Below are 26,522 nucleotides of genomic sequence, written 5' to 3'. Positions count from 1 at the left end.
CGAACCAAGGTCCATGAAGCTCACGAAATCCACGCGTTTGGTTACGGTTACACCAGAATCGGGCTAACATAATTTTATGACCTAATTCATTATTTAAATGAAAAGAACCCACTCAAGTAGTTTAATAAAAAAATAAATATTATTTTGAGATCTCTTATTTATTACAAGTAACGCCATCTATTGACAATGTAAAACATAAATACAAAATAATGAAGCTGTATGTTTTGATTTCATTAGCGTAGCGGAGAGAGCTGGTTGATTAAAAATTGCAATATCATAATGACAGCTGATGACAGTTGACTGACAGTTTCACAATACAAAATCACGAAACTCGATTTTCTTTTCGTAATAAAACGAAAAATACACAGAAATGCGAAGAGAATTTATACTACTTTTGTTAGGTATAATATGTGTATCAACTTTATCGTCTATGTTATCCGGATATGTGCAAATTGAGGCTGATAAAGTGCTATTAGACACGGTGGTCGGTGCGGTGGGAGCAGGAAACTTTTCTTATTGGCAATTAGGGCATACCGGGCCTTTATTAGTGGAACTAACGTCTTTAGCGGGTGATGCGGACCTGTATGTGTCTGATACAATCAGGTTTGTACCTTGAATTGAAAGATTTAATGCGAAATTTTACAAATTTCTAACACTCCATTAACGTCACGATAGATTGATGTTTATCGTTTTTCAGCGTGTTTTGGCGACTTATTTATCAATATAATTGATTTCCCCGACGTTACTGTGTCTCGCCATGCGTTGATTATGAAGCTGGGTTTAAATATCTACTAGATTGTTTTAGAAAATAAACTTTTGAAATAGGCCTATTGCTTGTGGAAAGATAGACGCCCCCGCTAAAATTCCACCATCTGTTCAGTCACGCCACTAGGTCTGCCTGTCTAGTGATATGACATAAGATTTTATACGTTAATTTTTGCCCTGTCTGTGAATATGAGAAAAGAAACTGGAATGAGATGAAAATTAAATAACTGGTGAAATTTTATTTGGGATCCAAACTTTATGTAACAATTCCACACTATATTTATAATTATGTTTACTTTCGTATGTTTCCAGGCCAAGCTATGAGGTTGATAAGAACAACTTCAGCTCTGCTACATGTGGTCCGGACCTTGTCAACATTCCTTCAGACTTTCCCAGACCTATAGGTAAGAAATTGTAGAAAATTCCCATGAAAAACATAACTATTTATTCTAGGTATTTCATTTTAAATACTGTGATACCTTCTTTGTGATTTTCACAAATTGTAAAAGAAATTTACTTGCAAAAAAGTAGTGAAAAGTGTAAAAAGTAATAGGTGTATGAAAGAAAAGTTTTAGGTAAACAACTTTAATACATATTTGCAATGTTAAGCTTTAAAATTTGTTGTCTTGCTATTGTCAACTATTACACCTAATCATTTTAAATGCAGAAAAAGAGTGCACCTACTTGTGAAATAATAAAATTCATAATGTAGATGAGTAAAAACAGTTCATGGACTACCTGCCTAGTTCTATCCTATTTGTGAATAGTAATTGCTTGATAATTTGATATTTTACGACAATATGTACCATTCCAGACTACATCTCATTTGCACACTGCGATTGCGATCAAATACCTGCCTTGTTATGCATAAAACAAAGTTATTGTGAAAAGTGTCCAAGTTATTTATGTTTATTTGATCTAACCATCAACCTATGCTCTTCTAGGTATTGGAGTCTTCGGGCACTGGTCGCACCACCTCTCGGAGTACAGTATCCAGGTGTTCCTGGACGCTTCGGCCATTATGGACTCCTCGTTGCTTCTGACTGGTGACCGCCAGTCTGGGACGGATCGACCTGGTAATAAACTTAAAGTATTTTCATCTTTTGAAGTGTGGTTCAGGCAGACTAAAATAGATGTGTAATGGCTTTCACGCCTAAACCACTGAAATATTTGATAACTGTTATAGTTTGAGTCTCGGGAAAGGACATGGGATAGGTTTTATCCCGGTAATTAAAACAGGGACGCGCACGATTATTTTTCTGTGCCAGACAAAATTTTAAGCGGGCGAAGCCGCGGGCAAAAGCTAGTGTCGTAAAAATATACGTACATCAGGCCTCGCCAAACCCTCAAGACGTAGGGAATGTATGTAGGGTTGCCAACTATACTGTTTTGAACAGTATTATACTGTTTTTCACTAAATTATACTTTTTACTGTTGTAAAATAAAGTATACAAAATACTGTTTTCAGCTAGCATCACTAGTATCCATAGATATTTTTAAAAGTAAATGCCCAACACCACATTTAAGTACGCGTTGTAGAGCTATACTGTTTTTTTTTTAATACTGTCTGTTTTCCTTCTCCGACCTCTAATATACTTTATATTTTGTAAGAAAAGTTGGCAACCCTAAATGTATGCCAAATTCTCCTATGCCTTTGGTGAATTTGGAATGTTTATGCTGAGTTTTTAATTTGCTAACTTTTTTATTTAGTACAGGAACTTAATTTGGAATGCAACAAAAAACTGACTCCAAAAAAGTACACTAAAATTTTTCTACTGCTTTTTACAAGTTATTCCAAAAGAATAGGGATGTTTCCTGGGTCAAAAAGCAAGAGTTTTAATTAGTCCGTCAGTTAAATTATCAAAAAATACTCTACACGTATTTTTCACTTTTTCAAACTAATGAAAATTTAAAGAGATAAAGCGCGCCAAAGTTCATAAGAAGAGGCCCGTGACGTCAATGCGTGCATAAAAGTGCCGCACGTTGTGATGTCGTGCGGAACTTCAACGCACCATAACTATGTAATTATTTGTTAGATTGACAAACTAGCCTATTGCTGATTCTATTATTATAAAGTCAAAGTCAAAAATAATATCGTGGCAGCGCAGGACCGATCGTTATCATTCATTTAGTTGAAACGAACGAAAAAGAAACATCTACTGAACGATATTTTTAATCCATAACTTTAGCCCGGTCCGTGAGCACGTAGAATTTTGTCCAATGACCCCTAGCTACCCATCCTTATCGCTCGCGCGTAATTATATTGCTGTCGCGACTGTGCGACGCGCGCCCGCAGTGAGTGTGCGAGCGCGACAGCAACATAATTACGCGGGAGCGATAAGGATGGGTAGCTAGGGGTCATTGGACAAAATTCTACGTGCTCACGGACCAGACTATAGTATAGATACATAGATCGGAGTGAACATTATTTGTTTTTTTCTATTGGCGCATACAATTTACTCGCCAATCTCTACTACTTGATCACAGACCCCAGAACTCTCATTTTCAGAACTGGAAAAGAGAAGCAGAGAGAAGCCATCGCGGAAGTCAGAGGAGGAAAAGCCACGGTTCCTCAAGTTGTTGAGCATTTTGGACATGATATTCGAGATGTTTGTGTTATAATTTTTGTGTATAGCTTTGATTTAGAGGGATACGTATTACTCAGTCGGTGCCTGAGGTATGTATTATTATTCTGTCTAAGGCGATTATCACACTGCGCCGCGCTCCGCCGCGGTACGCGGGACGACAGATTTAATCATTGTATGCAAGTACCTCAGTTTGTATAGAAAACACGCGCGGCACAACACACTGACAACGCGTCTGCGCGCGGGATTTTTTATATGAAATCATGCGAACCGCGGCGGAGCGCGGCGCAGTGTGATAACCGCCTAATATAGTTCCAAAATACTGGACTGTCCTATCGATGACATTGACAGTGGGGCGCCACCGTCAATACCGGATCGCTGGTTCCGATTTTTGCCATGTTGGAAACCATATAGTTGAACGATGGTAGCGCCCCCCTGTCATTGAGTTTGGTGGGACAGTTCAGCGTGGGTCATCATCTATAGCGGCATTTGTGTTTTTGAAACGTCAAACGTCTTCTTCTTTTATTTTGGCCACGACTTGGTTTTGAGAACCATGATTTCGCCAATGTCACGTAAACAGCTTTGACAGAGAGTATATAACAGGGTTTACAAATAAAAAAAAAATTACATTTCTAAAGCAAAATTATAGTTCCAAAATACTGAACTGTCCTATGCATGACATTGACAGCGGGGCGCCACCGTCAATACCGGATCGCTGGTTCTGATTTGTGCCATGTTGGTAGCCATATAGTTGAACGATGGTAGCGCCCCCCTGTCATTGAGTTTGGTGGGACAGTTCAGCCCCCCTAGACAAAACGCACTTTTTGATCGAATCGAAAATCGAATCCGTCAAATTCCATACAAAAAAGGGGCTTTTCGACCACTTTTCGACTGGTTTGCGATTATAATGGCACTTTGTCTAGACCCACAGCGTGGGTCATCTATATTAATTTGTGTGAGTACGTCAAATGTCAGCGAGACTTCATATTTGTATAGGTACTCTGTCACGTCATAATATGTCAATGCCACCCCTCCCGCGCCACTCCCATGCCTCAGGCACTGATTGAGTAAGCGCTAGACATATAGGATAATGGGTGAGGAATGGACCGATACCAAATCAGTGTGATGTGTATACTTTTATACTTGTTCATAATTNTTTGACCTCTTTTTTGTCGACAAAAATAGGCCTAGTTTCATCTATTTTCATATGTACACTTTAACGTGACTCACACTGTATAGTTGAACGATGGTAGCGCCCCCCTGTCATTGAGTTTGGTGGGACAGTTCAGCGTGGGTCATCTATAGCGGCATTTGTGTTTTTGAAACGTCAAACGTCTTCTTCTTTTATTTTGGCCACGACTTGGTTTTGAGAACCATGATTTCGCCAATGTCACGTAAACAGCTTTGACAGAGAGTAACAGGGTTTACAAATAAAAAAAAATTACATTTCTAAAGCAAAATTATAGTTCCAAAATACTGAACTGTCCTATGCATGACATTGACAGCGGAGCGCCACCGTCAATACCGGATCGCTGGTTCCGATTTTTGCCATGTTGGTAGCCATATAGTTGAACGATGGTAGCGCCCCCCTGTCATTGAGTTTGGTGGGACAGTTCAGCGTGGGTCATCTATATTAATTTGTGTGAGTACGTCAAATGTCAGCGAGACTTCATATTTGTATAGGTACTCTGTCACGTCATAATATGTCAATGCCACCCCTCCCGCGCCACTCCCATGCCTCAGGCACTGATTGAGTAAGCGCTAGACATATAGGACAATGGGTGGAATGGGCCGATACCAAATCAGTGTGATGTGTATACTTTTATACGCGTTCATAATTATAGGGTAAGGTGGGGCACAATGTTACACGGGGTACAATGTTACAATGCATATTTCTCCGTCCCTTTCTATTAGTTGTATGATGTTGGTATACACGTTTGTCAAGCTCATAAGAGCTGCTGAACTGAGCCGCTGAACATCATACAACTATTGAAAGGGACGGAGAAATATGCAATGAACATTGTGCCCCACCTTACCCTACAGATTAACAGCCTCATATTTTGTGCTTATCAGGGATGTTATGGATATCCATAACCGTAACCGAAACTTTCGGATATCCGAAATAAAAAAATATACGTAACCGTAACCGAAACCGGTATAATATTATTCCTATATCCGTAACCGAAACTACATATCCATAACATCCCTAGTGCTTATATTATCGGCCGACAAATCTGTACTCGATTGAAAGCCGCTTTGGGATAGATAAGTACAAAAGAATTTGGAAAAAAAATTTTTTTTTCGAACATTTTTTTTCTTGACTTCTGAAATTTATTAAATGACATTTTAATAGTTGTGACGTCATTTTCCAGTATTCACTCTCTAAATTGTTTTCAAACTTCAAAGTAATGTTTTTAGCTTATTGCAATATTCTCATAATGTGCTTTTTTTATAAGGCATAAAATAGATTGTTGTGTAAATATTGTCGGAAAATCATTAGCGAAGGCCCTGTGTCCAGCAGTGGACGTCCTGTGGCTGAAATGATGATGATGAAGGCAAATGTGGGTTTCCATAATATGCTCACCAGTGGCGCCAACTGGTAAGAATGTAGTTTTACAAGATGTCTTCCAGGCAATTTTAAATTTAATAACCAGAATCAAGGAATAATTTCATAAAAAAATGACAGCAACCATAATTTAAGAAATCATAGAGTAAGAGTTTAGTAGGAGGTTCTACAGAAGTACCCTCAGTGTTGAAAATCAAAGCTATATGTAAATCACGATGATTGTAACCTCTTTTTTTAAGCCCGTAAGTTATTTTGTACTGTTAAAGGAGAGTATAGGCTAGAGCATTTACTTGTAACAACAACGAGCCGCTCTATGAAATGTTTTAGTGGTCACCCTTTCACAAACCAAACGTCGTACATTTTCAAAATCAAAAATATTTATTCAGTTTAGACCACAAGTGGCACTTATAAACGTCAAAATATAGTATATTTGGGCCCTACCAGCGCTTCGAGACAAACATATATGGCAATTGCTGAGAAGAAACGCCGGAACAAACCTGAAAATTTACCTGTGTTGTACCATTCGTGAATGTTGCATTACATAGAAATGCTGTAGTCTATACTCATCTAAGACTGGGTTGCAACATCTTACTTTACCTTTGATTAACGTCAAAAATCTGTCAAACTCCATACAAAAAGCACCGGTTGTCATAGTTACGGTTAAAGTTACGTGGCGCAACTCAGCCTTAAAGTATTTTAAGTAATTATTATTAATTTTATTATCTAGTCAATAAACTTAATTTTGTTTTGTAAATATTATTATTTATTATCCCAAGGTCTTGAAGGTTGATAAAAACAACATCATCAACTAAAACAGTCATTTATTTACAAATCTACAAATAAATATGCAATTTGAACACATTCCGTTAAAAAAAACATTCATATCTTACAAATACTTGAATAAGCAATGAGGGGCTATCGTTTTAGCGCTCACTGTAGAGTTATGTCACTGTCACTTGCTAGTGGCGAAGGATTTTTTTGCTATAGTCCGGTCACCGAGCACGTAGAATTAATTACGTCCAATGACCCCAAGCTACCCATCCTTATCGCTAGCGCGAATTATATATTGCTGTCGCGCTCGCACACTCACTGCTGCCACCCGTCGCACAGTCGCGACAGCAATGTAATAACGCGCGAGCGATAAGGATTGGTAGCTTGGGGTCATTGGACTAAATTCTACGTGCTCGGCGACCGGAATATACCAATTGTAGTATAAAAATGATAGCCCTCATTACAATTTAATATTAAAAAACAATACAAAACAATATCAGATCTCATTTTGGTTACATAATTTGATTTTCATGCAATTAAAAGCTTAAATAAAATGCTTTTTTTGTGATAACTTAAAGATAAATTTTACTGACACGTCTTAAAAAGAAGCTATTCTGTGAAGAGACTAATTCAGAGAGAAAGTGGTCTTTTGGTCTTCTCTCCGATCCGTTAGTAAAAACGTGAAAATAATACATAGTATAGAATGCTTACAGCTGTGTACTTTTTAGGCAAATTAGTTAGTCTACTGACGGTCTCTTTGGTCTACTGGTCTTTTAGTAAAAAAATTAATTAGTAGACCCTAAAACAGTGTGTTAGATGCCATTTTTAGTTCGTCTTCTGGCAATATCTTTGGTCTACTGGTCTTTTAGTAAAAAATTGAATTAGTAGACCTTAAAGCAGTGTATTAGAGACCATTTTTAACTGGTCTACTGACGGTCTTTCGCAGTCTTCTCGGTCTACTCGTCCTTTTTGTTAGTTTTAGCAACAGCCAGTTTCTTTTTGCATTCTTCGTAGATGCCGTCCAGGTCGAAAGCTGCTTTTGTGTTGTCTTTAGAGAATAGGAACCTGGAATAAATGGGAGAAGTTTAGGGAGATATTCGTTAACCCATAATGCAATCTGGGAGTATGGTTCAAAAGTAATATAAAATTGTTGTGCTCTTTTCAACTAAAAGTAAGATAGCGAAAGAGACCTTTTAAAACTGCAATACCTATCTCGAATAATAACTTTCATTTAACTAGACTACTTATCAAATTCTTCTTTCTTTTTAAGCCTACGCCGATTTTTAGTTGGGTCAGGCTGTTGATTACTACGAAGATGCATGAAACAACATCGATTTGGAATCGGCCGATTCCTCATTCAAATTAAAATCAGGCCCAACTATTCGACAACTAAAAGTCGGTGGTCTGCGCCTAGGCTAAGCAGAAAAGGGCAATTTAAAAGCCTGCTAAATTGCAAAAAAAACCTGAGTTTTATGGTTTTTTATGAGTTCTACATGGACTTTAGCTCTATTAATTTATTTATTAGTTGCTAATTTTGAATAATACTAACTTTTGTAGTTTCCCAGAGGAGTCAGCTTGGGGCCTTCTCATGGTTTCCACTCCGTCAACAAATAGTAACACCGTTGGCAGTTGACGACTGGTCGGGCCGTCTTGGACTCGGTATTTGGCTGCTGCGTCTGGATATCTAGGCAATTAGGAAATATAAAGATCAATTTGCTATTTTGTGAAGATAAGCTACAGTAAATACAACCTGTAACTAAGGTCTAATTTCTCTAAAATAGTTCATTTCAACCCTGAAAACTCGAGTTTTTTCATTTGAGTTGGTTGATTTTTTTTCAGTTACTTTGTAAGAGTAAATAGGTACATAAATGTAGTTAATTTCTAATGTGTAGTCAAATTGTCGATCAAGACACTTAATTAGTCCTTCTCATTGACTAAATTGTGTTTTGATGGCATGTAAAAGTATGTCTATTGATTGCTGAAGTATGTATCTAATGCCTAACTCAATAATTGTATGTTACTAAATTACCTGCCAATGTCCACCTTTCCAAACTTGAAGTTATCCAAACTATAGCTAGCCGACAGCTCGGCGAACACCGGAGCGAAGTTAACACAGGCTGGGTGCCACGCAGCGTACAGGCAGACTACCCACGTCGTTCCCTTGTTTCTCTTCAGCTCTTCGTCTAAACTCTGCGTGCCGCGGAAGTAGATAATGTGTTCGGGACCCATGTACGTCGGTTCGGGCAGTAGAAGTGAGGTGAGGATGATGAGAGCGCCGTACGGGAGACCATATCTGGTGAAAATGAAAATTAATTTGGTGAAAAAGATTGTTGTTTGGATTATTTATAGAATACTTACTAAATTAATTAAAATTTCGGAAAATCTAAATGCTGGCTCTTTCCTTGCACAAAGGCTTAGTATTGCCATTCAGCGAGGAAATGCAGCCAGCATTCTCGCCTCTTTGCCTCACGGACACACTTTTATTTTTGAGTAATATAAGTTTATATTTTTATTTTGTTTAGAGTTAAGTTTGCCTTAGTTTTAAAAAAAAAATTCTGTTTATTAGAATACTTAATTTAAGATGGTAAAAAATCTGTGGTGGGAATTTAATTGTATTTAATGGAGTTATTTGACCGTAAAGGTGGTTTTTACTGTTAAATTCAGCAGTATTAAGGACGTTTGTATAAGTATTTATGTTAAAAAAGTGAATCTTACCGTATATCAGCGTATAACCACAAAATTAGGTTCGCAATCTTTGTATAAACAAAAGAGGACGAGAGGTAATTGACCATTGTGACGCTCCCGGCCTTCCGAGTCCTCAGCATGACCACTATAATTAAGAAAAATAGAATTTCCGTCTCTCGGCTGTCTAATTCACAGTCTGCATCGGGGAACAAGAAGTTGCAAATTATAGATGTCCGCTTGCACGTGACGTAAGAAACACTAAGCAGAATGTTAACCCAGTAGTACGGCTTCAATAATTGCCGCAAATCGCCTTTGATAGCCATTGTTTTATTTTAATTTTCGTGAAATTTTACAGAATTTTTTGGCAGCCCCACTGCCAGAGGTTCGGATTTGACAACTAATGACATTTTCGTTCGGAAACTTTCAGCTTTTTTTATACATACGTTTTACGGCTATGGACAAAATTTATACAGCCTATTTAAAAAAAAAATCTTCTGAAATCTCACTTATCATCAGAAACTGTATTTTTCTTTCATAATCTAAGGTTCTGCTATTTAAGAAATAAGTACACCCCTTACAATATGGTACAGCTTTGAGCTACCAGCAGCTCTTAGTTTCTTCTCTGGCTTAGCGAGTACTAAAGTTACTCAAACAGCAATCGTCGGATAGTTCAGGGTCGCGAAGACATGGGTACAAGTTGTCATATGATTTATGTTATAACTATCTATCTGCCAGGATCCAGCTTTGCTTTGATTATACACTAACCGCCTCGTAAGGTCGTTTCGTTTGTGCTTGAAGTGGTTTCACCTTATTAGTCAAGTCTCCAGCGACTACAATGGGAATCGATCTGGCCCCTTATTTTCCTGTGTACCCTTGGCTGTTCCCTTGATGGTACAGTGGAAAATAAATTTTAACCGCTGTACCCTTGGCCGTAAAACCCAACCAACTTAAATTGTACATGTGACCAAGAGGACTAGCTTTTCTTGAATTTGGCCAAAAAACGAAAACAAATGAACATCGATAAAAACAAATGAAGTAACATGGATGTAGATAAAAGTAAAACCTAATTATAATTAATTTAGTACATGGAATAAAAACAATATTACGGCATTTTCCTGTACCACTTCTGAAATGTCAAAATTGTAGTACTGTCGACCGTCATGTAATAAAACAATACCGCCATTCCTCTCAATAAAACAAGGTATATCATCGTCAATGCAATGATAATATTCACAAAAAATATTGTAAAATCAGTTATGAAAAAACATTCACAGGGACAATTGCGCAGAAGAATAATCTCAAGATATCATATTTCTTTTTCAGAATAATAAAATTAGCCAAGTGCGTGTCGTGCCACGTGCAATGTAGGGTTCCGTAGTTGTCCGTCGTTAACACAATATATTTCAGAAAAACCAAGCAATTACTTCATCTAAAGTCACTTTTAATATTTTCTTCTAAGGAATTTTCACTACTTAAGAAATTTATAATACATGAGTTAAATGACTAGTAATCTAAAAAGAAACGGTTACATTAAAGAGGTTCAATTCAATATCAATCCTAAAATAGGTACAGGATTACACTTAAAATGGAAAACTATAGACTCAATCTCAGTAAACATAGGTAAATATTAAATCTCATTAAATATGGGCAACTAAAAAGTATTATCTAACTCCTAACTTACGAAGTTTGACCTTTCATCATCAGCTCACCTAAAAAACCTGAAGTAATACAACTGTATGTACTGTACGTACCTAAAATATTTAAAGAATTATTCTCCAACTCCTAACCTTTAAGGAGTTTTACCTTCCATCATCACCTCATCAACATTAGATGATAACTACCAGATGCATATACTTGAATATTTTTAGAATAAATATGAAAAACGATATACGTGCTTATAAAATTTAAGGGTTGCCCTCGATTTCCCTAGGATCCCATCATCAGATCCTGACTTGGTGACAATGGGACCACCTCAGAAGTGTACCCTATCGAACAAAAAAAAAATGTTGAAAATCGGTCCACAATTGACGGAGTAATCGGTGAACATAAATAGAAAAAAAAACATTACATAAAGCCGAACATAATATTATTATAACCTCCTCCTTTTTTGAAGTCGGTTAAAAATGGCGTAATATTGTCTTTATTCTATGTACTTAATTAATTATAATGTACTAATTAATTATAATTAGGTTTTACTTTTATCTACATCCATGTTACTTCATTTGTTTTTATCGATGTTCATTTGTTTTTGATTTTTGCCCAAATTCAAGAAAAGCTAGTCCTCTTGGTCACGTGTACAATTTAAGTTGGTTGGGTTTTACGGCCAAGGGTACAGCGGTTAAAATTTATTTTCCACTGTACCATCAAGGGAACAGCCAAGGGTACACAGGAAAATAAGGGGATCTGGCGTTGAACAGTCCTAAGTCTAATGGGCTAACTGTGGCCTATTTCTTCCAGTTTGGTTACAGTTAAAAAATAGCCTTAGCTCTTTGCTATTACCATTAGCCTAGGCGCAGACCAATGGACTTTTAGTTGGGCCCGATTCTAATTTTGTAGATACAAAATTGGTGTAATGTGCGCACTTTTATACAAGTCTATACTGATCAACAGCCTGTACCCAACTAAAAATCGGTGGTCTGTGCCTAGGCTAACTTTGATAGAAAGGATTTTTTTTAGACTGTCATGATTTAGGTACTATTTACTTCAATAAAACAAAATAATATTGAAACTTCATTTTATTAAAAATAACTTAAAATTAAGCTCTAACATCTATTACATCATCCGTAATATTAACATGTTTATTTGATTATAACATTAAATTACGTCATAGACATCAAACTAGAATTAACATTGAGCTATTTTAGACTTGACTGCACTGTGTGCTTCAGTCTCTCACAGTCGACTGCACATTTCTGCTGTAATATCACCCCTATTACAACTATATTACGTCAGTATTTACATTGTGCCGTCGTCTGTAAATCACAATAGTATTGCGTGCCATCCACGAAGACGCGCCCCACTATTCTTCTGCTAATGTTTGTGTTATAGGTATACGCTAAATCATCCATGAGTGCACACACGCACACTACAATGACGCTCGGATTGCTCGGATCAAACTCCCCGCACCCCGCGCAACCGAGACCAAACATTGGTGGGGCGCGTCTTCGTGAATGGCAAGATCTATAAATCACAAAGTAATCAATGCTTAATAAAAGAAGAAGAAATACATATAGAAGAAAGAAGAAGTGTTGACTATTGGTTAAAAATATTTCGGGAGAAAATGCAACTTGATCTTCCCATATTTTCCCGAATCACTATCTGGGGGAAGAAAACACGAAAAATACCAACTTTCCTCATTTGGAAAGCCAGTCCGGGGAAGATGGGAATACCCCCTATTTTCTGTTTTTACTATACTAATTTACTAACAAACAATATTTTTGACTCAAAGGCAACTGTTTGCTTCCAGAAACCACAATTTTATTCCGTAGAGGAACTTATAATGCATTTAAAAAGGCCTTTGAAAGAATACTAATGCCCGATTACCACCAAAGCGGTGAAATGTTTGAATAATCAATCGGATTTCACTTTTTTCCGTATCACCTCTCCGCTCCGCTTCGATGGAAGCCGGCCCAAAGGCTTGGCTGCCATGATGGTCCATTTCATAAAAATACCATCTACATCGAATCAAGAGAGGGTATCAGGAGAATAACGCATTTTATAGCTCTTCCGCAACGGGTTTTCCAAATCGGGCATATCCTTTACATCCATAGACGGGACTTCAATCGTTATTTTTTGTATTCCCGAGTCAATTTTAATTCGATGCGACTTCTCTATGTGTTTCTTCAAGTCGTATCCTCTGACAAAAGTGGCTGAACAATGCATGCATTTCACGAACTGCCCTTTCCCGTGACGTCTCTTAGCGTGTTCCGATCTCCTTGAAGCCGATATGAAGTTCTCTCCGCACTCCTCACAGTTGTAAGGTTTCTCTCCAGTATGTCTCCGTTTATGGTAGACAGCAGCCATTCGAGACACTAACTTAGCACCGCAAATGTCACACTCGAAGTTCCTAACCCTAGTATGCACCACTGTATGTTCAGCTAAACGCGCGGGCGTATAAAACCTCTTTCCGCACCACTGGCACTGATGAGGCCTCACATCCATGTGTATCCAGATTATATGATTCTTGAGCTGGGGCCGAGACGTGTACGTTTTTCCACAGTAATCACAAGTGTATGTCGCCGGATCGCGGATATTCGACCGTTTATTTCTCGGCAACGATTGCGTGTCAGGCCTCGCGTCCGGTTCGCATTTCGACCTGTGCTCTCTGTAGCAGCTGCGATTCGCGAACTGTTTGCCACAAGTCCGGCAAGTCCTGACCGCGTGCATCTGAGAATGCGTGTCAAACGACGACTGTCTCGGAAACGTTCGTCCGCAATCAGCACAAGTCAACGAACCTAGTTTGTGCGCTTTTTTAACGTGTTTCTCTAAACGCAGCTCGTTTGTGAACAGCAACGGACACTGCTTGCACGAGATGACGCTTTCTCCATGCACTTTGGAGAGATGTTCCTTCATTTCACGTCCTCTAATGACGACGGCGCCGCAAGTTGCGCACGCTTCCTTCTGCCCGCTGTTGCTGAAGTGCAGGCACAAATAATACGGACTGTAGAAGGATTTTCCACAGTCTGGGCACGTGCAAGCCGGCCCAGACCTATGACTGCGTGGTTTCTTATCTGGATTATGTTTTTTCTTCGTCAATCTGTTTTTCAGCCGGTTCAGCATAGTTTTCGTGTCTCCACCGGTGTAATCTTTGACTGTGTGTACAGCTAGAGAATCAGATTTGATGAAGGCGCACAGAGACTTCACGGAAGGGGCAGAGGATTGGGGGATCTCGTTGAGAGCTTCAACTGCTTTTGACCAGAGTTTGAGCGAATTTTGCGTCAACATTCTAAACTCTTGGACGGCCAGTGCGGCCGCGGCGCATGTGGCGCATATTCCGACCGGCACATACTGCTCTTCTACCATCTGTAATTGAGAAGCGGTTTTTGATAGAATTTGTTAATCTATTACGATTAAAAATTGGGTAATTGACGTTACCTACCAATTTCAATAATTTTGTGCGACTTATAAACGTACTAGCTTTCCGCCCGCGGCTTCGCCCGCGTGGAATTTTGTCTGTCACAGAAAAACTTTATCGCGCGCGTCCCTCTTTCAAAAACCGGGATAAAAACTATCCTATGTTCTTTCCCGAGACTCAAACTATCTCTATGCCAAATTTCATCAAAATCGGTTGCGAGGTTTAAGCGGGAAAGCGTAACAGACAGACAGACAGACAGACAGACAGACAGACAGACAGAGTTACTTTCGCATTTATAATATTAGTTGGGATTCTTTATGCATGACAAGGAACACCATAGATTTTGTACAGCAATAGATTATGAGGCCAAAATTGATCGCAAACTAAATTGACTAACGATTACTGAATTCAAAGCCACTAAAAATGGCTACAAGAAGTATCTTTAAAGATGTTCTTCGAAATTATTGGCTGATGGTGTCAATTACCCAAGTAAAGTTTTAGAAGGTGTCACAAGTCACAAAGTTAAAGTTAACATTTTTCGATTATAATGAAAACAATCATTTATTTTCGAAAATAACATTTTTATACAAAATCAAACGGGATCAAAGAATGAATTATCAGTCAAAAAATATGTTTTACATTGCAACTATGAAAGATCAATATTATTATACTGACAAAAAGTACTCACGCCCGTATTCACAAAGATTACTATGAGGTCTCAAAATGCGCGTGGACGCACAGGGTGACACATGAACGTTGTGCGTTCGATTTGATCCTTCACATAAGCAAGCATCGTTTGTGAATAAAAGGGCGTCAATACTCTAGTAACATAGGATTTGTTGATAGCTAAAAATTGGAACATGCATTTTCATAATGTCAAAAATCTGTTAAATCATCAAGATTATTAATGCTATTTACAAAGAACGAAAAAACTTAGGTTTTCACATGATCATAACCAACAAAGTAAGAACAAAAATCGTCATATTTTGTCGAAATGCATACAATACAAAAGTATTTATTTCTACACCCACGTCATTCAGTCAATGCCTACCCAATAATTCTGTGCCTGGCGATAGTTTGGACGATCAAATTTGAGGGAATGGACAGACAAGTAGTGTTTTTTCAGTTCAAAAGGCCTAACGAATCTAGCAGAGCATTCTTCACAGCCGTGCGGCATGTCTTTAGTGCTTCTGTGCCTGCGTTTGATATGATCGGACCTCCTAGAAGCAGACAGAAACCTATCCCCGCACTCTTCACACTCATACGGCTTCTCACCAGAGTGTATTCGCTGGTGGAGGTGGAAACCTAGTTCCGTACGCATTTTCGCTCCACAATGACAGACAAACAACCGCCTTTGCAGTTTATGGACTAGCTCATGGGATCTTAGATGAGAAATCGTCGATGTACGCTTCCCGCAAGTCTCGCAAACGTACGGCAACACGTTCAAGTGTTTCTGTATGATATGGATCCGTAGAGATGGCTTTTTAGTGTACGTAGAGCCGCAGTGGTCACATTCGTACCGATTAAAACGGTTCACAGCTTTATTCGCTTTAGTCCGCCGGGCGTTGCATACTTTTTGATGGTAAATGTAACACTTGCGGTTCTCGTAACATTTCTCACAGGAACTACAATGGAATATGGAATGCGAGTACGCATGAGCGCTTAAAGCTCTTTCACTGTTGAAACACACACCGCACACTTTGCACTGAAGTTTAAAATCTCCGTGACAGTTCAAAAGGTGGGCATTAAGTAGCTGCGTGTCGTCAAACACTTGGTGACAGCTGCCGCAAGAGAAAACACACTTCCCGTGTTCGCTGCTCAGATGCCCAGCCAATTTAACTTTCGGTACGACCTCACCGCAAAAGTTGCAGGCTCGTTTCAGGGTATTCCGCAAGTGGTTATTCAGGAACGATATGACGTTGAATTTCTTACCACAGTCGGCGCAGTTATACGGACGCCCGCGAGCTCTTTCGACTTTCTTAGGCTTTACTTCGATTGGATCCTGAAAATGGGAGTTCAGTCGGCAGAGCGCTTTCTCTGTACTCGCGGCGGACTCCGTCTGGTCGCCGATAATAGTCTTTTCCTGCGCACCGTAGAATATGTAGTACACTTTATCGTTCTCCGTCGGGTCTTGGATATTTGTGAGGAAGTCGGCGGCGTGGGACCACTGGTTGTGGGATTCCATGCAGGCTTGCCGGAAGGTGATCGCGGCGAGCGCGCTTTCCGAGCAATCGCGACACAGTCCCGGCGGCAATTCCTTGTCATCCGCCACCTGAAACGACGTCATCAATCAGTCCGTTCCTCTTGCGATCACCTTAATTTAACCTATTTGAAGCACGAATTAAAAAAAAATCAACACTGTTATTGATCCCAGCCTACGGTTTCGTGTTGGGATTTAAGATGGCTGTTTAAAGACCGTTTGGAATTGAACGCAAGGTCGCAAACGATGCAACCGTACATTTTACGCTTCCTAGGTTTACGCAGAGGGGTGTATTCCCTCAGTTCGCCGTTTTCATCGAAATGTTTTTTGTGATGTCTCTCGTATCCTCTCCGGGTGCTGTATTTCGCGTCGCAAATGCTGCAGACGTATCTATCTTCGACCCTGTTGTGAGTGTTGTCGTGTTCCCTTAAGTGAGCGGCGTTACAGAATGTTTTGCCACACTGATCGCACTGGTGCTGCCAGCCTACTATGTGGCTGTACCGGATGTGATGTCTCAGAGCGTCTTTGAATCGGTACTCTCTGGAACAGTAGTCGCAGATATACTTCTCCGCCTTGCTTGAATTGGTGCACCGTTTCGAGTGGTAAGCGTAACACTGCAAGCTAGTGAACCTGATATCGCACCCTCTGCATATCCTTTCTTTATGCTTGTACGAGCAATGAGCGTTCAAATTGAATTGAGATGGGAATCTTTTGTTGCATTCAAAACACACGTGATTCCCTACATTCCTGGACTTTGTTGAACTACAAAAATGTTTGTGTTTCTTAAAATTCTTTTGCGATCTAAAATATCTGTTGCACGCTTTGCATAAAAACACCGTAGCTTGGTGAACGACTCTGACATGGTTCTCGAAAGAATCCGTAGGTATAATACGATTGCAATAGATGCACATCTTCATCCGTATGTCTTTGATATGTTTATTCAACTCATAGACCGATGGGGATTTTTTCCCGCACTTAGGACACTTCAATTGACCCAAAGGTATTCTTCCTAACCTATGGTTAGTACTGGAAGCCTTCATTCTTTTCCTGCTTTTATTAATCATTGTGATGTCATCGTCTATGAAGACGTACGCTCTCTCTTTCACGTCAGACACGTCCATTTCGTACAAATATTCAGTGACCTCATCCCATTTTTGCTGGGAAGCGCTGCAGAGCTGGATGAAAGGCACGGCCAGCTTTGCGGACGCGACACAGGCGTTGCAGGCCATCGAAGGCAGCGAAGGCGCCAAGTCAACCTGGAACAACGTTCCTGTCACTCAGCCAATGTCCAATCTCGGTTGTATGGTTTATTCTGTCCGCTTTTTCAAGGTGGTTAGAGATGCTATATTTGGGACTTGTAAGTGCCCTGTGAAGGCCTTTACTAGTGAATCTTTGACATTTATATCGGCAAGTAATCTTGTAAGAGGGAGTTTATATACGGTCATGGAGGAAATATCAAGTATTAGATGGGTGGGTAGGCTTTAAGTAACAAAATGCTGAGGCATTACTTGTCCAATCGTTAAGATGCTTGGACAAGTAAGTAAAGACCTGGCTGGGGCCATGGAAAATTGGGGTCACATTTTTGGTCAGGAACAATAATAATAACCACAATACGAAACAAGAATTAGGCTAAATATCAGACGATTTTCAACGTTGCAGATACAAAAATAAAAAACAACTTCTAAAATTACCTAACTAGTGATCTACACCAGCATTGTATGGTAATTTTTACAATGCTTGTATAAGTAGCTGCAGATAATTTTCCTATACGACCAGAATAGATATTGTGGCATGTACCCAAAATTATTAAATACAATAAGGTTAGTGAGTTAAACATTTACTCATCAAAAATGTCAAGAGAAACTCATGCAGACACATAAATCAGTTACAATCTAGGCTTTCTTTAAGCGAGATAGTAATAGTACATACCTACTATTTCATGATCATGAAGGATTAATAAAGTAAATAGAGTAAATTACATAATACACAACGCATCATCAGTAGAGTGCGTTTAGATAGGGCAAACATAAAATTGAAAACAGGTTTCTTTTCAAATAATAGCATATCAAAATATACAGTAGAAAAAAAGAGCAATTTAGTACACCAGGTAGGTATTTGGTGTGGTCATTATATTAATTTTAATAGTAGAAAAATGTAACAAAAACAATACAAAATATTTATAAAATGTAAAAATGTCATTCAGTCAATATTTGTAACTTCCACTTCGTCTCCTTTAGCAAAAACTTTAATCGGAATAATTATCTTTCTAGGTCTTCGAATGAATCCTTTCTGGTGTTTTCTGCTATGATGAACCAGCCCTCTGCACGTTTTGAATTTTTCCTGACATTCAGGGCATTCAAATAACGCGTTTTCATCGATTGGGTCGCTGTGAACGTCTGATATATGCCTCTTCAATTTAAATGGGAAAGGAAATCTAGCCGGACAAAGATGACAAGCATGTTTGTTCAAATTATCAGCGCTGTGCTTTCTTTCTAATGTGCTCTGACCTCCTTGACGAAGCAGAGAACGTTTCTCCGCATTGACTACAAAGATAAGGCTTCTCTCCAGTGTGTAAACGTAAGTGCTGTGTGTAGCCCAGTCGTGTTTTCAAGACAAGGCAACAGATGTCACATTTGTACATGGATTTTTCGTGACTTTTTAAATGAGAAGACATGTGAGCAGCTGCAAATGACTTCCCACAGTGTGGGCATGGTGTGTGCGTGTTCTTAAGATGCACTATTTGGATGTGAGCGTTCACAAACTTCTTTCCAGCAAACTTTTTATTGCAGTAGTCGCAAATGCACTCATTTTGAGCACTGCCTCTCAGTCCGACCCGGACCTTTTTTCTGCTCAACTTATTTTTTACTTCAATAGTCACTTTGTTTTTAGTTCTGATCGTATCTTGGCGGTTCTTGTCCAAATTGCAACATGTTCGAACATGGTGGATGTAGCATGGCTGGTTACGGTACACCTTGTCGCAGCCTGGACATGTTTTCAAAAGATGCATGTTGTGGTGAGCAACGTACGCATGATTCGTTTGGAAACTGCGACCACAGTCTCCACACGTGCAAGCTCCTTTAGCGTGATCTGCTTCGACATGTCTTAAATATTTAATCTTAGACAAAAATAGCGCAGGACATTTTTTACATGCGTACAGTTTTGTTTTATGATAGACGTGTAAATGTTCCACCATATCGTTCCTAGGCATTATTTTAGCGCAAATATGACACGCTCTCTTGTAGTCCGACGAGTATTTCAAGTGTTGTGACAAGTGCTCAGCGTATCGGAACTCTTTTTGACACATCGGACAGAAGCATTTCAATTTTTTGTACCGTTTGCGGGTTTTTTCTTTAACAAGAACCGGTGTTACACTGCGAGATTTCTCCTTGACAAGACCATTTTGAACGTCCTCTTCCGTACTGTTTTCTTCCAAGTCTATATTTGTTGTAATCATCATCTCGTTACCTTCTATGAAGGCATAGAGCTTTGTGCTTCTATCGGACACCGTTTCTGGAGTTGGGAGGTTGCTTAGCAGTTGCAACATCGAGTTCCATTGGTCGCCTGCCTTCTTGCAGAGTGCGGAGAAGTTAACAGCGGCTACCGCTGATCCAGTGCATACTGAGCAAAGGCCTTGAGGCAGGTACGCTGCCTCTGGTACCTGCAAGCACCGCATTGGTCAGCAGTTCACGATCTTATGTGCTGGTCTCTTCAGGACTGCTATTCCGAACTATAAACGCTTTCTTCAATAAATATTTGGGTTCTTAATATTTACAGAGATAGTTTAAAGCTTAACATTTGGAGTCAAATAACATGTTTCGTGTATAAATACCATGGTGTTTATTAATTTACTTATTTTAATAGTCATGACAGTGAAAACTCAAGACATAACCTTAGCTAATAACTAGCTTCGTAAACGCTTTTTAAAATGGTTAAAATTGATGATTTAACTTAAAAATACTATGAAATGTCGCTTAATAATCATATTTGCTGAGTGAAAACGGATGTAGCCTACTTATTTCTAATAAATTAGTGCAGCATCATAAAAAATTATTCATTTTCCAATTTCCATCCGCCATTTTGTTTTCATCAAGGCGGGAATGACGCGTTCCGTTCTTCGCAGAAAATAAACAATTTAGATGATTGCTGCACTACAAAATATAGGTTTGTAAACCCACCTCGATGCCTGTGATCAACTCCAGGAGATCAGCAAGGGTGACTGATCTCTCCCCATCCATCATCACGGTATCTTCTAGGAAAACTTGGCCTTCCGACGTATCGCCCATACATATTCGACATTTGTTTGCACCGTCTCCACGCACCAAATGGGAGACCAACGCCTTCACATCTATCTCTCTACTCATGTTGAAAGTTTATGGGTTTTCCAGGCTGAATTTCTAAGTAAAAACTATTTTTTGATAAGAAATACGAAAAGTACACGCTCCGCTCATGCAGTCAGCTTTCTTTTGACAGGTATAGAGATGTTCCCATATGGTTTGAGAAAAGGTCCATCGATTCAAACGAATAAAATCGAATATCTAATATTATTTTACAGTATTTATTAGTAATGGATTCATTAGTATTATCATTAATCATTAGTATGGGAAATCATAATTAGCAATAATTTAATTAATTGAAGTTGCAAAATTTCATTAAAGCTAAAATTCTTAACAACTCATTTATTATTTTAGAATTTCATATGATTTGCATTTTTAACCCGAAATCACAACATGAACTCGAAATACCACTCACTGATTAATCACGAAATTCACGAAATCTCAGAAACTATAACACCTACAAACTTGTTGGTAGGTAGGTTTCTAATAGAAAGTAGACATCCATTGACAGATTTTACGAAACTACACCCCTAAGAAAGTAAATGGTAGCGGGTGGCCGCAATGAGGTAAAATGACAAATTCATTAAGAAGACTTCAAAATAATAAAAAAGTAACAGTTTAACCTACAGCTGACAGCATATTCAGACTATAGCTAAAGAAACTAAGAAACAAGTTTGTATAGTTTTTATGAGAAGTTCAGTTCATTATTAGGTAATTTATAAAATAAATTGGACTTTTAAAACAAATAAAGAATTATTATTTACGTTACCAATCAAAATCAAAATTATCTTTATTTGTACTTACAAATCGTCAAATTAATGCTTGTCTCATTCTTTTTTTGCCCTACTAGCGCTTCGAGACAAACATTTGGCAACTGCTATTTATAAGACACTAGCTTTCCACCCGCGTGGAATTTTCGATTTTTATAAAACCTATGACACTCAGCAATTACGTGGCTTTCTATTGATGAAATAATTTTTTAAATCGGTTCGGTAGATCCCGAGATTCCCCCTTACAATTTTACAAATGAACAAACACACAAACTTTACCTCTTTATAATATTAGTATAGATAACTATCTAGACTCTCTTGCAATGTGTAAAAATTGTCCAAAGACTTATTTATTTAAAACTATTTTAAACTAGCTTTCCGCCCACGGCTTCGACAGTGCGTTGAATTTCGTTTGTTAAATTTTCCCGAATTTTCTTTGCTATAAACCTCACGGAGCCCGAGACCTTTCCAACGAATGCAAAACCGTGGAAATCGGTTCGTGCGTTCTGGAGTTATAGCGTCAGGGAGGAAAACCCGACTTATTTTTATATAGTAGATTTTAATAATTTAATTAGTTGTGTAATCGATTAATCGATATGAATGTAATTATTACATCACTACTTGATGCTGATTGGTCGTTTCTAAGGACCAATCAGAACGAAGCAATTTTGGTCTTGTTGCCATTTTTGAAATTTATATTACCCCAATTTACATAAAAATAGTTACAATGATACAATTTATTTTTTCTAATAAATTATGATTTAAGTTGTATAGCCTGACCAGGAACATAAAAACCCTCGCCATGTTGCGGAAAACTAATGGTACTAATTTCTTTTAATGGCAACAGTTACTGAAAACTTCATTAACATGTCACCTTGCATGTCAGTCTATTGCTGTCAAAGTGTAAACAAACTTTATTTTAAATGTGTGCAATTGATTTTGTGAATTAAATTGCTAAAATATTTTTATAGTCGTGAAAGAAAAGTGGTTCACAATGTGTTAATGTATTTGTCGAAGAGAAATACCAAGGGTTCGGACAATATTTTCATTGAATAATGTTTGGTGCCGGTTGGTGGGCACCATAAAACATCTTGTATCAGTGACTTCTGTAGAGGTTCTATGAAAATATAACTCGCGCTAAGTTTGATAACGTGGTTTATTCATGAGCTTAAACACAGTACATTTTACTTGCACAATTATTTATAATTCGCGGGCGAGTCTAATAGTACGAAGTGTCATCTGGCGGCCGCCTGCCTAGCGAGTCTTCATGTTGGTAGCGAAAGCAGTATTGCCAACCACACGATGACATTTCGCTACAAATGTTTCCGACAAAGGTTGTCAAATTGACTGATATGTTTATCGTATAGTACAGTCCACTATGAAAATTAGCTGTAGTTTGTTTCAACTACCTATTTTAAAGTTTTTTGTCACTTTCTCAGTTTTAAATTTTATGAAATTGGGAAAGAAGTACCGAGTTTGAAGCGTTCATGAGCAGACATTGCAGTTGAATATTCAATTTCTGAATTTGATTATTGATGAATAATAAAATAAATCCTACTAGCTCGATTGATGATTTCATTTAATTTATTTAAACCAGGTTACCTTATTAATAATATTTTTTCGTTAATTTATGAAAATATCAAATTAGCCCGTAATCCTGAATCATGATACATAAATTTAGCCTATTAATTTAACACAGGTACGAACTGTACTCAGTGTTGCACTATCAAATGCAATTGACGCGCCTCTATGCCAGGGTTTTTATGTTCCTGGTCAGGCTATATGTCGCTGTACTTAGACCGTGTAATTAATCAAAGTGCCACTATTATAAGAATGAATCTCAGAATGGATGTAGTTTTCGGTCCTGTTTTTTCTTATCTCATTCTTGTTTATCAATGCGGCATGCATACCTATAGTCTTTTCTTGTTCTTTTACCCATTGTTCTGGTAAAAAATTTGCTTAATGGTAACATCAGTTAATGCTGTCAGTTCTAGCTGTCAAACAAATTGACATTGTCAAAATTTCGCTATTGTTTGTGAATCATCGGAAAGCAAAATGGTAATTAAATTTGTAAATATGTAATGAATCTCCTAACTTAAAGTAATTTGAACGTAATTGTATGATTTTTGCGGGCTTAAATTACACACCAGTGCGAATATTTATTGTGAAAATAGTGTTTTTCTTAGTGAAAAAGTGATAAGAAATGACAGGTTCTAAGATTCTAGAAAATGATTATTTTTAGCTATTTACAGTGTTAATATTGTACTATGTTTGTGATTATGGGTAAAGATGACACAAACTATCTTACTTTGATATAATATTTCATTTTTTAAACATTCTAATAATAAAAAATCTTTGTTTTTCCGCTAGCCGACTGTCATTTTTGTAACCTCCCTATTCTGCGACCAACTGCTCACATGATTTGCAAAACTTCACATAAAAATCCATCACGTGATGTATTCAACTTAATAATTCAATTACTCGCACCATTAAATATCTTCTGAAGTGATTTTCTTAGATAATCTTAAGTTAAAACCAATTTTTATTGACAATGGAACTTGTTGATTACTCATAGATTTCTATCCATAATAACATGAAATTATGCTTTTCCTTTTATTTTAAGACGAGTATATTACCAATTTATTTGAAGACTGCAATATGAGTTGATAAAGAATCAAATGTTTCCTTTCCTTTCCTTTACAAATGTTAGTTAATAATTGCTCTTGTTTTAGCTTGAATTAAATGTCCCTATAGTTGTTATGTTAGGTTCTGGTATTCACTGGTTATCTGGAGAAAATAATGTATTTTTAAAAACATTTGGGTAATAAAACACCTTTACAACTCACAACTTCTCCAAAGTAAATTCACACACATTTTACATAGACAACATTCTACGATTCAATGATTATAAAACACGGATCCAATTTCTGAATCCCTCTTGAGGACACCTAACATTTATGAGATCAAACATCCCAGTCAACAACGCACTTCATCGTTACTACACAACTAACGTTTGCTGAACGTTATCGTTCACAGCAACCACAAATCCTAGTGCTGAAGGAGGGGACGGACCAGTCCCAGGGCAAGCCGCAGCTGATATCCAACATCAATGCGTGCCAGCTGGTTGTGGATGCGGTGAGTTAAACGTGCCTTTATGTTGCTGTTAGATGAAATCTGTTGCTGTTCGTAACATTCTGCTGTTAGAATTAAAAGATTCATTACTTTTGTTCCCATTTAATGTCATAAATGTAAGTGATACCTAAACTGGTAAAAGGGTGTTTCTCCTTTCTCTACAAACACTAAAACTGTTCTACTCTTAAAAATTTCATTAAAATAATTTAAACAAAAAAATGTGTTATTGTAGTAGTACTCTGGAGTGACTCACTCTATCTTTTAATTTTCTACCAATAGAGAAACTACTTTTATTTTCTGTAACACCTGGTATATTATATTAATATTACTGTATTTATTTTCCAGGTCCGAACGACCCTGGGCCCTCGTGGCATGGACAAACTGATCGTAGACCACTCCGGCAAGTCAGTTATATCCAACGATGGTGCTACTATCATGAAGGTATGTATACCATGAATATTATACCCGCGACTGTGCGACGGGCGCCCGCAGTGAGTGTGCGAGCGCGACAGCAACAACATTACGCGCGAGCGATAAGGATGGGTAGCTTGGGGTCATTGGACAAAATTCTACGTGCTCACGGACCGGGCTTTAGATTAAGAATCACAGATATCAGATGAATCATTTAGGCCTGGTTCTTTTTATGCATAACAAGGCAGGTATTTGACTACAATCGCACCTGGTGTTAAGTGACGTGAGATGCAGCCTAGGATGGTACATATCTGCCCTGTAAGTGCCTATTCACTCTCGCCTTGAAAAGGCCTGGATTATAGCAGAGTAAATACAAATGAGTAGGTCATCTTCACAGAAACCCCGAGCGCGGTTTGTATGTGAGCGCGCCAATACGTATGCGGCGCGCACGCACACACTGACAAAATTCGGGGCAACTCCCCGCTAATCCACGCTAAATTTTGTATTCACTCTGATTATAGTCTTCGGGCAAGACAGCAGCTTTTTTGGTCACAAAGACTCAACTAAATTACCTGTGAAACTACTAATAGAGCTAGGCAAAACAAATAATAATAGGCACTGCATGATTTTTTTATTAAAACAATTTTGTATTGTTTTTTACAGTTGCTGGACATCGTACATCCTGCCGCGAAAACGCTGGTTGACATCGCCAAATCACAGGATGCCGAGGTAAATAATTGATTATTTTAAAGGACAGATAAAAACTGCTGTACCTTATGTTCGTTCGTTTCAGCCGAATGACGTCCACTGCTGGACATAGGCCTCCCCCAAGGATTTCCATAACGTCTGGTCTTGCGTCGTCAATCGTCGGTCCACCTAGTGGAGGGCCCACACCACGTGCGTGCGATAGAGCGTGCTATGCTCGGAGTTCCCTTGCGTGAACGAATCAGAAATGAGGAGATCCGCAGGAGAACCAAAGTGAAGTGACCGACATAGCTCGCAGAATTGCTAAAATCAACTGGCAGTGGGCGGGGCACATAGCTCGCAGAGTACCTTGTGTAAAGCCCGGTCCGTGAGCACGTAGAATTTCGTCCAATGACCCCAAGCTACCCGTCCTTATCGCGACTGTGCGACGGGCGCCCGCAGTGAGTGTGCGAGCGCGACAGCAATTTAATTACGCGCGAGCGATAAGGATGGGTTCTTTCGTTCGTTCGTTTCAGCCAAATGAC

The 26,522-nt window shown here is 38.4% G+C and overlaps 4 protein-coding genes across 8 annotated transcripts in view; 2 read left to right on the top strand and 2 right to left on the bottom strand.

Annotated features, from left to right (window-relative positions):
- Window positions 1-286: 286 nt before the first annotated feature.
- Window positions 287-3,516, top strand: LOC114364687 (UPF0669 protein C6orf120 homolog). Of its 2 annotated transcripts, none has more exons than XM_028320927.1 (4): window positions 287-603; window positions 1,078-1,169; window positions 1,710-1,841; window positions 3,275-3,516. In XM_028320927.1, the coding sequence occupies exons 1-4, from the start codon at window positions 371-373 to the stop codon at window positions 3,385-3,387; spliced, it is 570 nt and encodes a 189-aa protein (XP_028176728.1). In that variant the 5' UTR covers window positions 287-370; the 3' UTR covers window positions 3,388-3,516. The 2 variants fall into 2 exon arrangements, with proteins under 2 accessions (XP_028176728.1, XP_028176727.1); XM_028320926.1 differs by having other exon boundaries at window positions 3,260-3,516.
- A 3,908-nt stretch (window positions 3,517-7,424) lies between these two features.
- Window positions 7,425-9,759, bottom strand: LOC114364695 (thioredoxin-related transmembrane protein 2 homolog). Its single transcript, XM_028320936.1, has 4 exons — window positions 9,403-9,759; window positions 8,717-8,980; window positions 8,237-8,371; window positions 7,425-7,752 (listed from the first exon to the last, which is right to left on the bottom strand). Exons 1-4 carry the CDS (start codon window positions 9,693-9,695, stop codon window positions 7,644-7,646), a joined length of 801 nt encoding a protein of 266 aa, XP_028176737.1. The 5' UTR covers window positions 9,696-9,759; the 3' UTR covers window positions 7,425-7,643.
- A 2,759-nt stretch (window positions 9,760-12,518) lies between these two features.
- Window positions 12,519-21,116, bottom strand: LOC114364685 (zinc finger protein 492). Of its 4 annotated transcripts, none has more exons than XM_028320920.1 (2): window positions 20,822-21,116; window positions 12,519-14,394 (listed from the first exon to the last, which is right to left on the bottom strand). In XM_028320920.1, exons 1-2 carry the CDS (start codon window positions 21,005-21,007, stop codon window positions 13,057-13,059), a joined length of 1,524 nt encoding a protein of 507 aa, XP_028176721.1. In that variant the 5' UTR covers window positions 21,008-21,116; the 3' UTR covers window positions 12,519-13,056. The 4 variants fall into 4 exon arrangements, with proteins under 4 accessions (XP_028176721.1, XP_028176722.1, XP_028176724.1 ...); XM_028320921.1 differs by lacking the exon at window positions 12,519-14,394 and adding an exon at window positions 15,165-16,718; XM_028320923.1 differs by lacking the exon at window positions 12,519-14,394 and adding an exon at window positions 16,725-17,902.
- A 2,585-nt stretch (window positions 21,117-23,701) lies between these two features.
- Window positions 23,702-26,522, top strand: part of CCT7 (chaperonin containing TCP1 subunit 7) — a 34,968-nt gene continuing 32,147 nt past the window's right edge. The window contains exons 1-4 of the mRNA XM_028320925.1: window positions 23,702-23,808; window positions 24,787-24,885; window positions 25,228-25,323; window positions 25,957-26,022. Coding sequence (XP_028176726.1) covers window positions 23,806-23,808; window positions 24,787-24,885; window positions 25,228-25,323; window positions 25,957-26,022 — 264 coding nt within the window. The 5' untranslated portion in view covers window positions 23,702-23,805. The remainder of the gene's footprint in view (window positions 23,809-24,786; window positions 24,886-25,227; window positions 25,324-25,956; window positions 26,023-26,522) is intronic.

Source organism: Ostrinia furnacalis, unplaced genomic scaffold, assembly GCF_004193835.3.
Source record: "Ostrinia furnacalis isolate ACB-3 unplaced genomic scaffold, ASM419383v2 OfSCF7462, whole genome shotgun sequence".
Taxonomy (NCBI): Eukaryota; Metazoa; Arthropoda; class Insecta; order Lepidoptera; family Crambidae; genus Ostrinia; species Ostrinia furnacalis.
The sequence above is the reverse complement of the archived record's forward strand: the minus strand, read 5'-3'. Positions and strand labels throughout refer to the sequence as shown.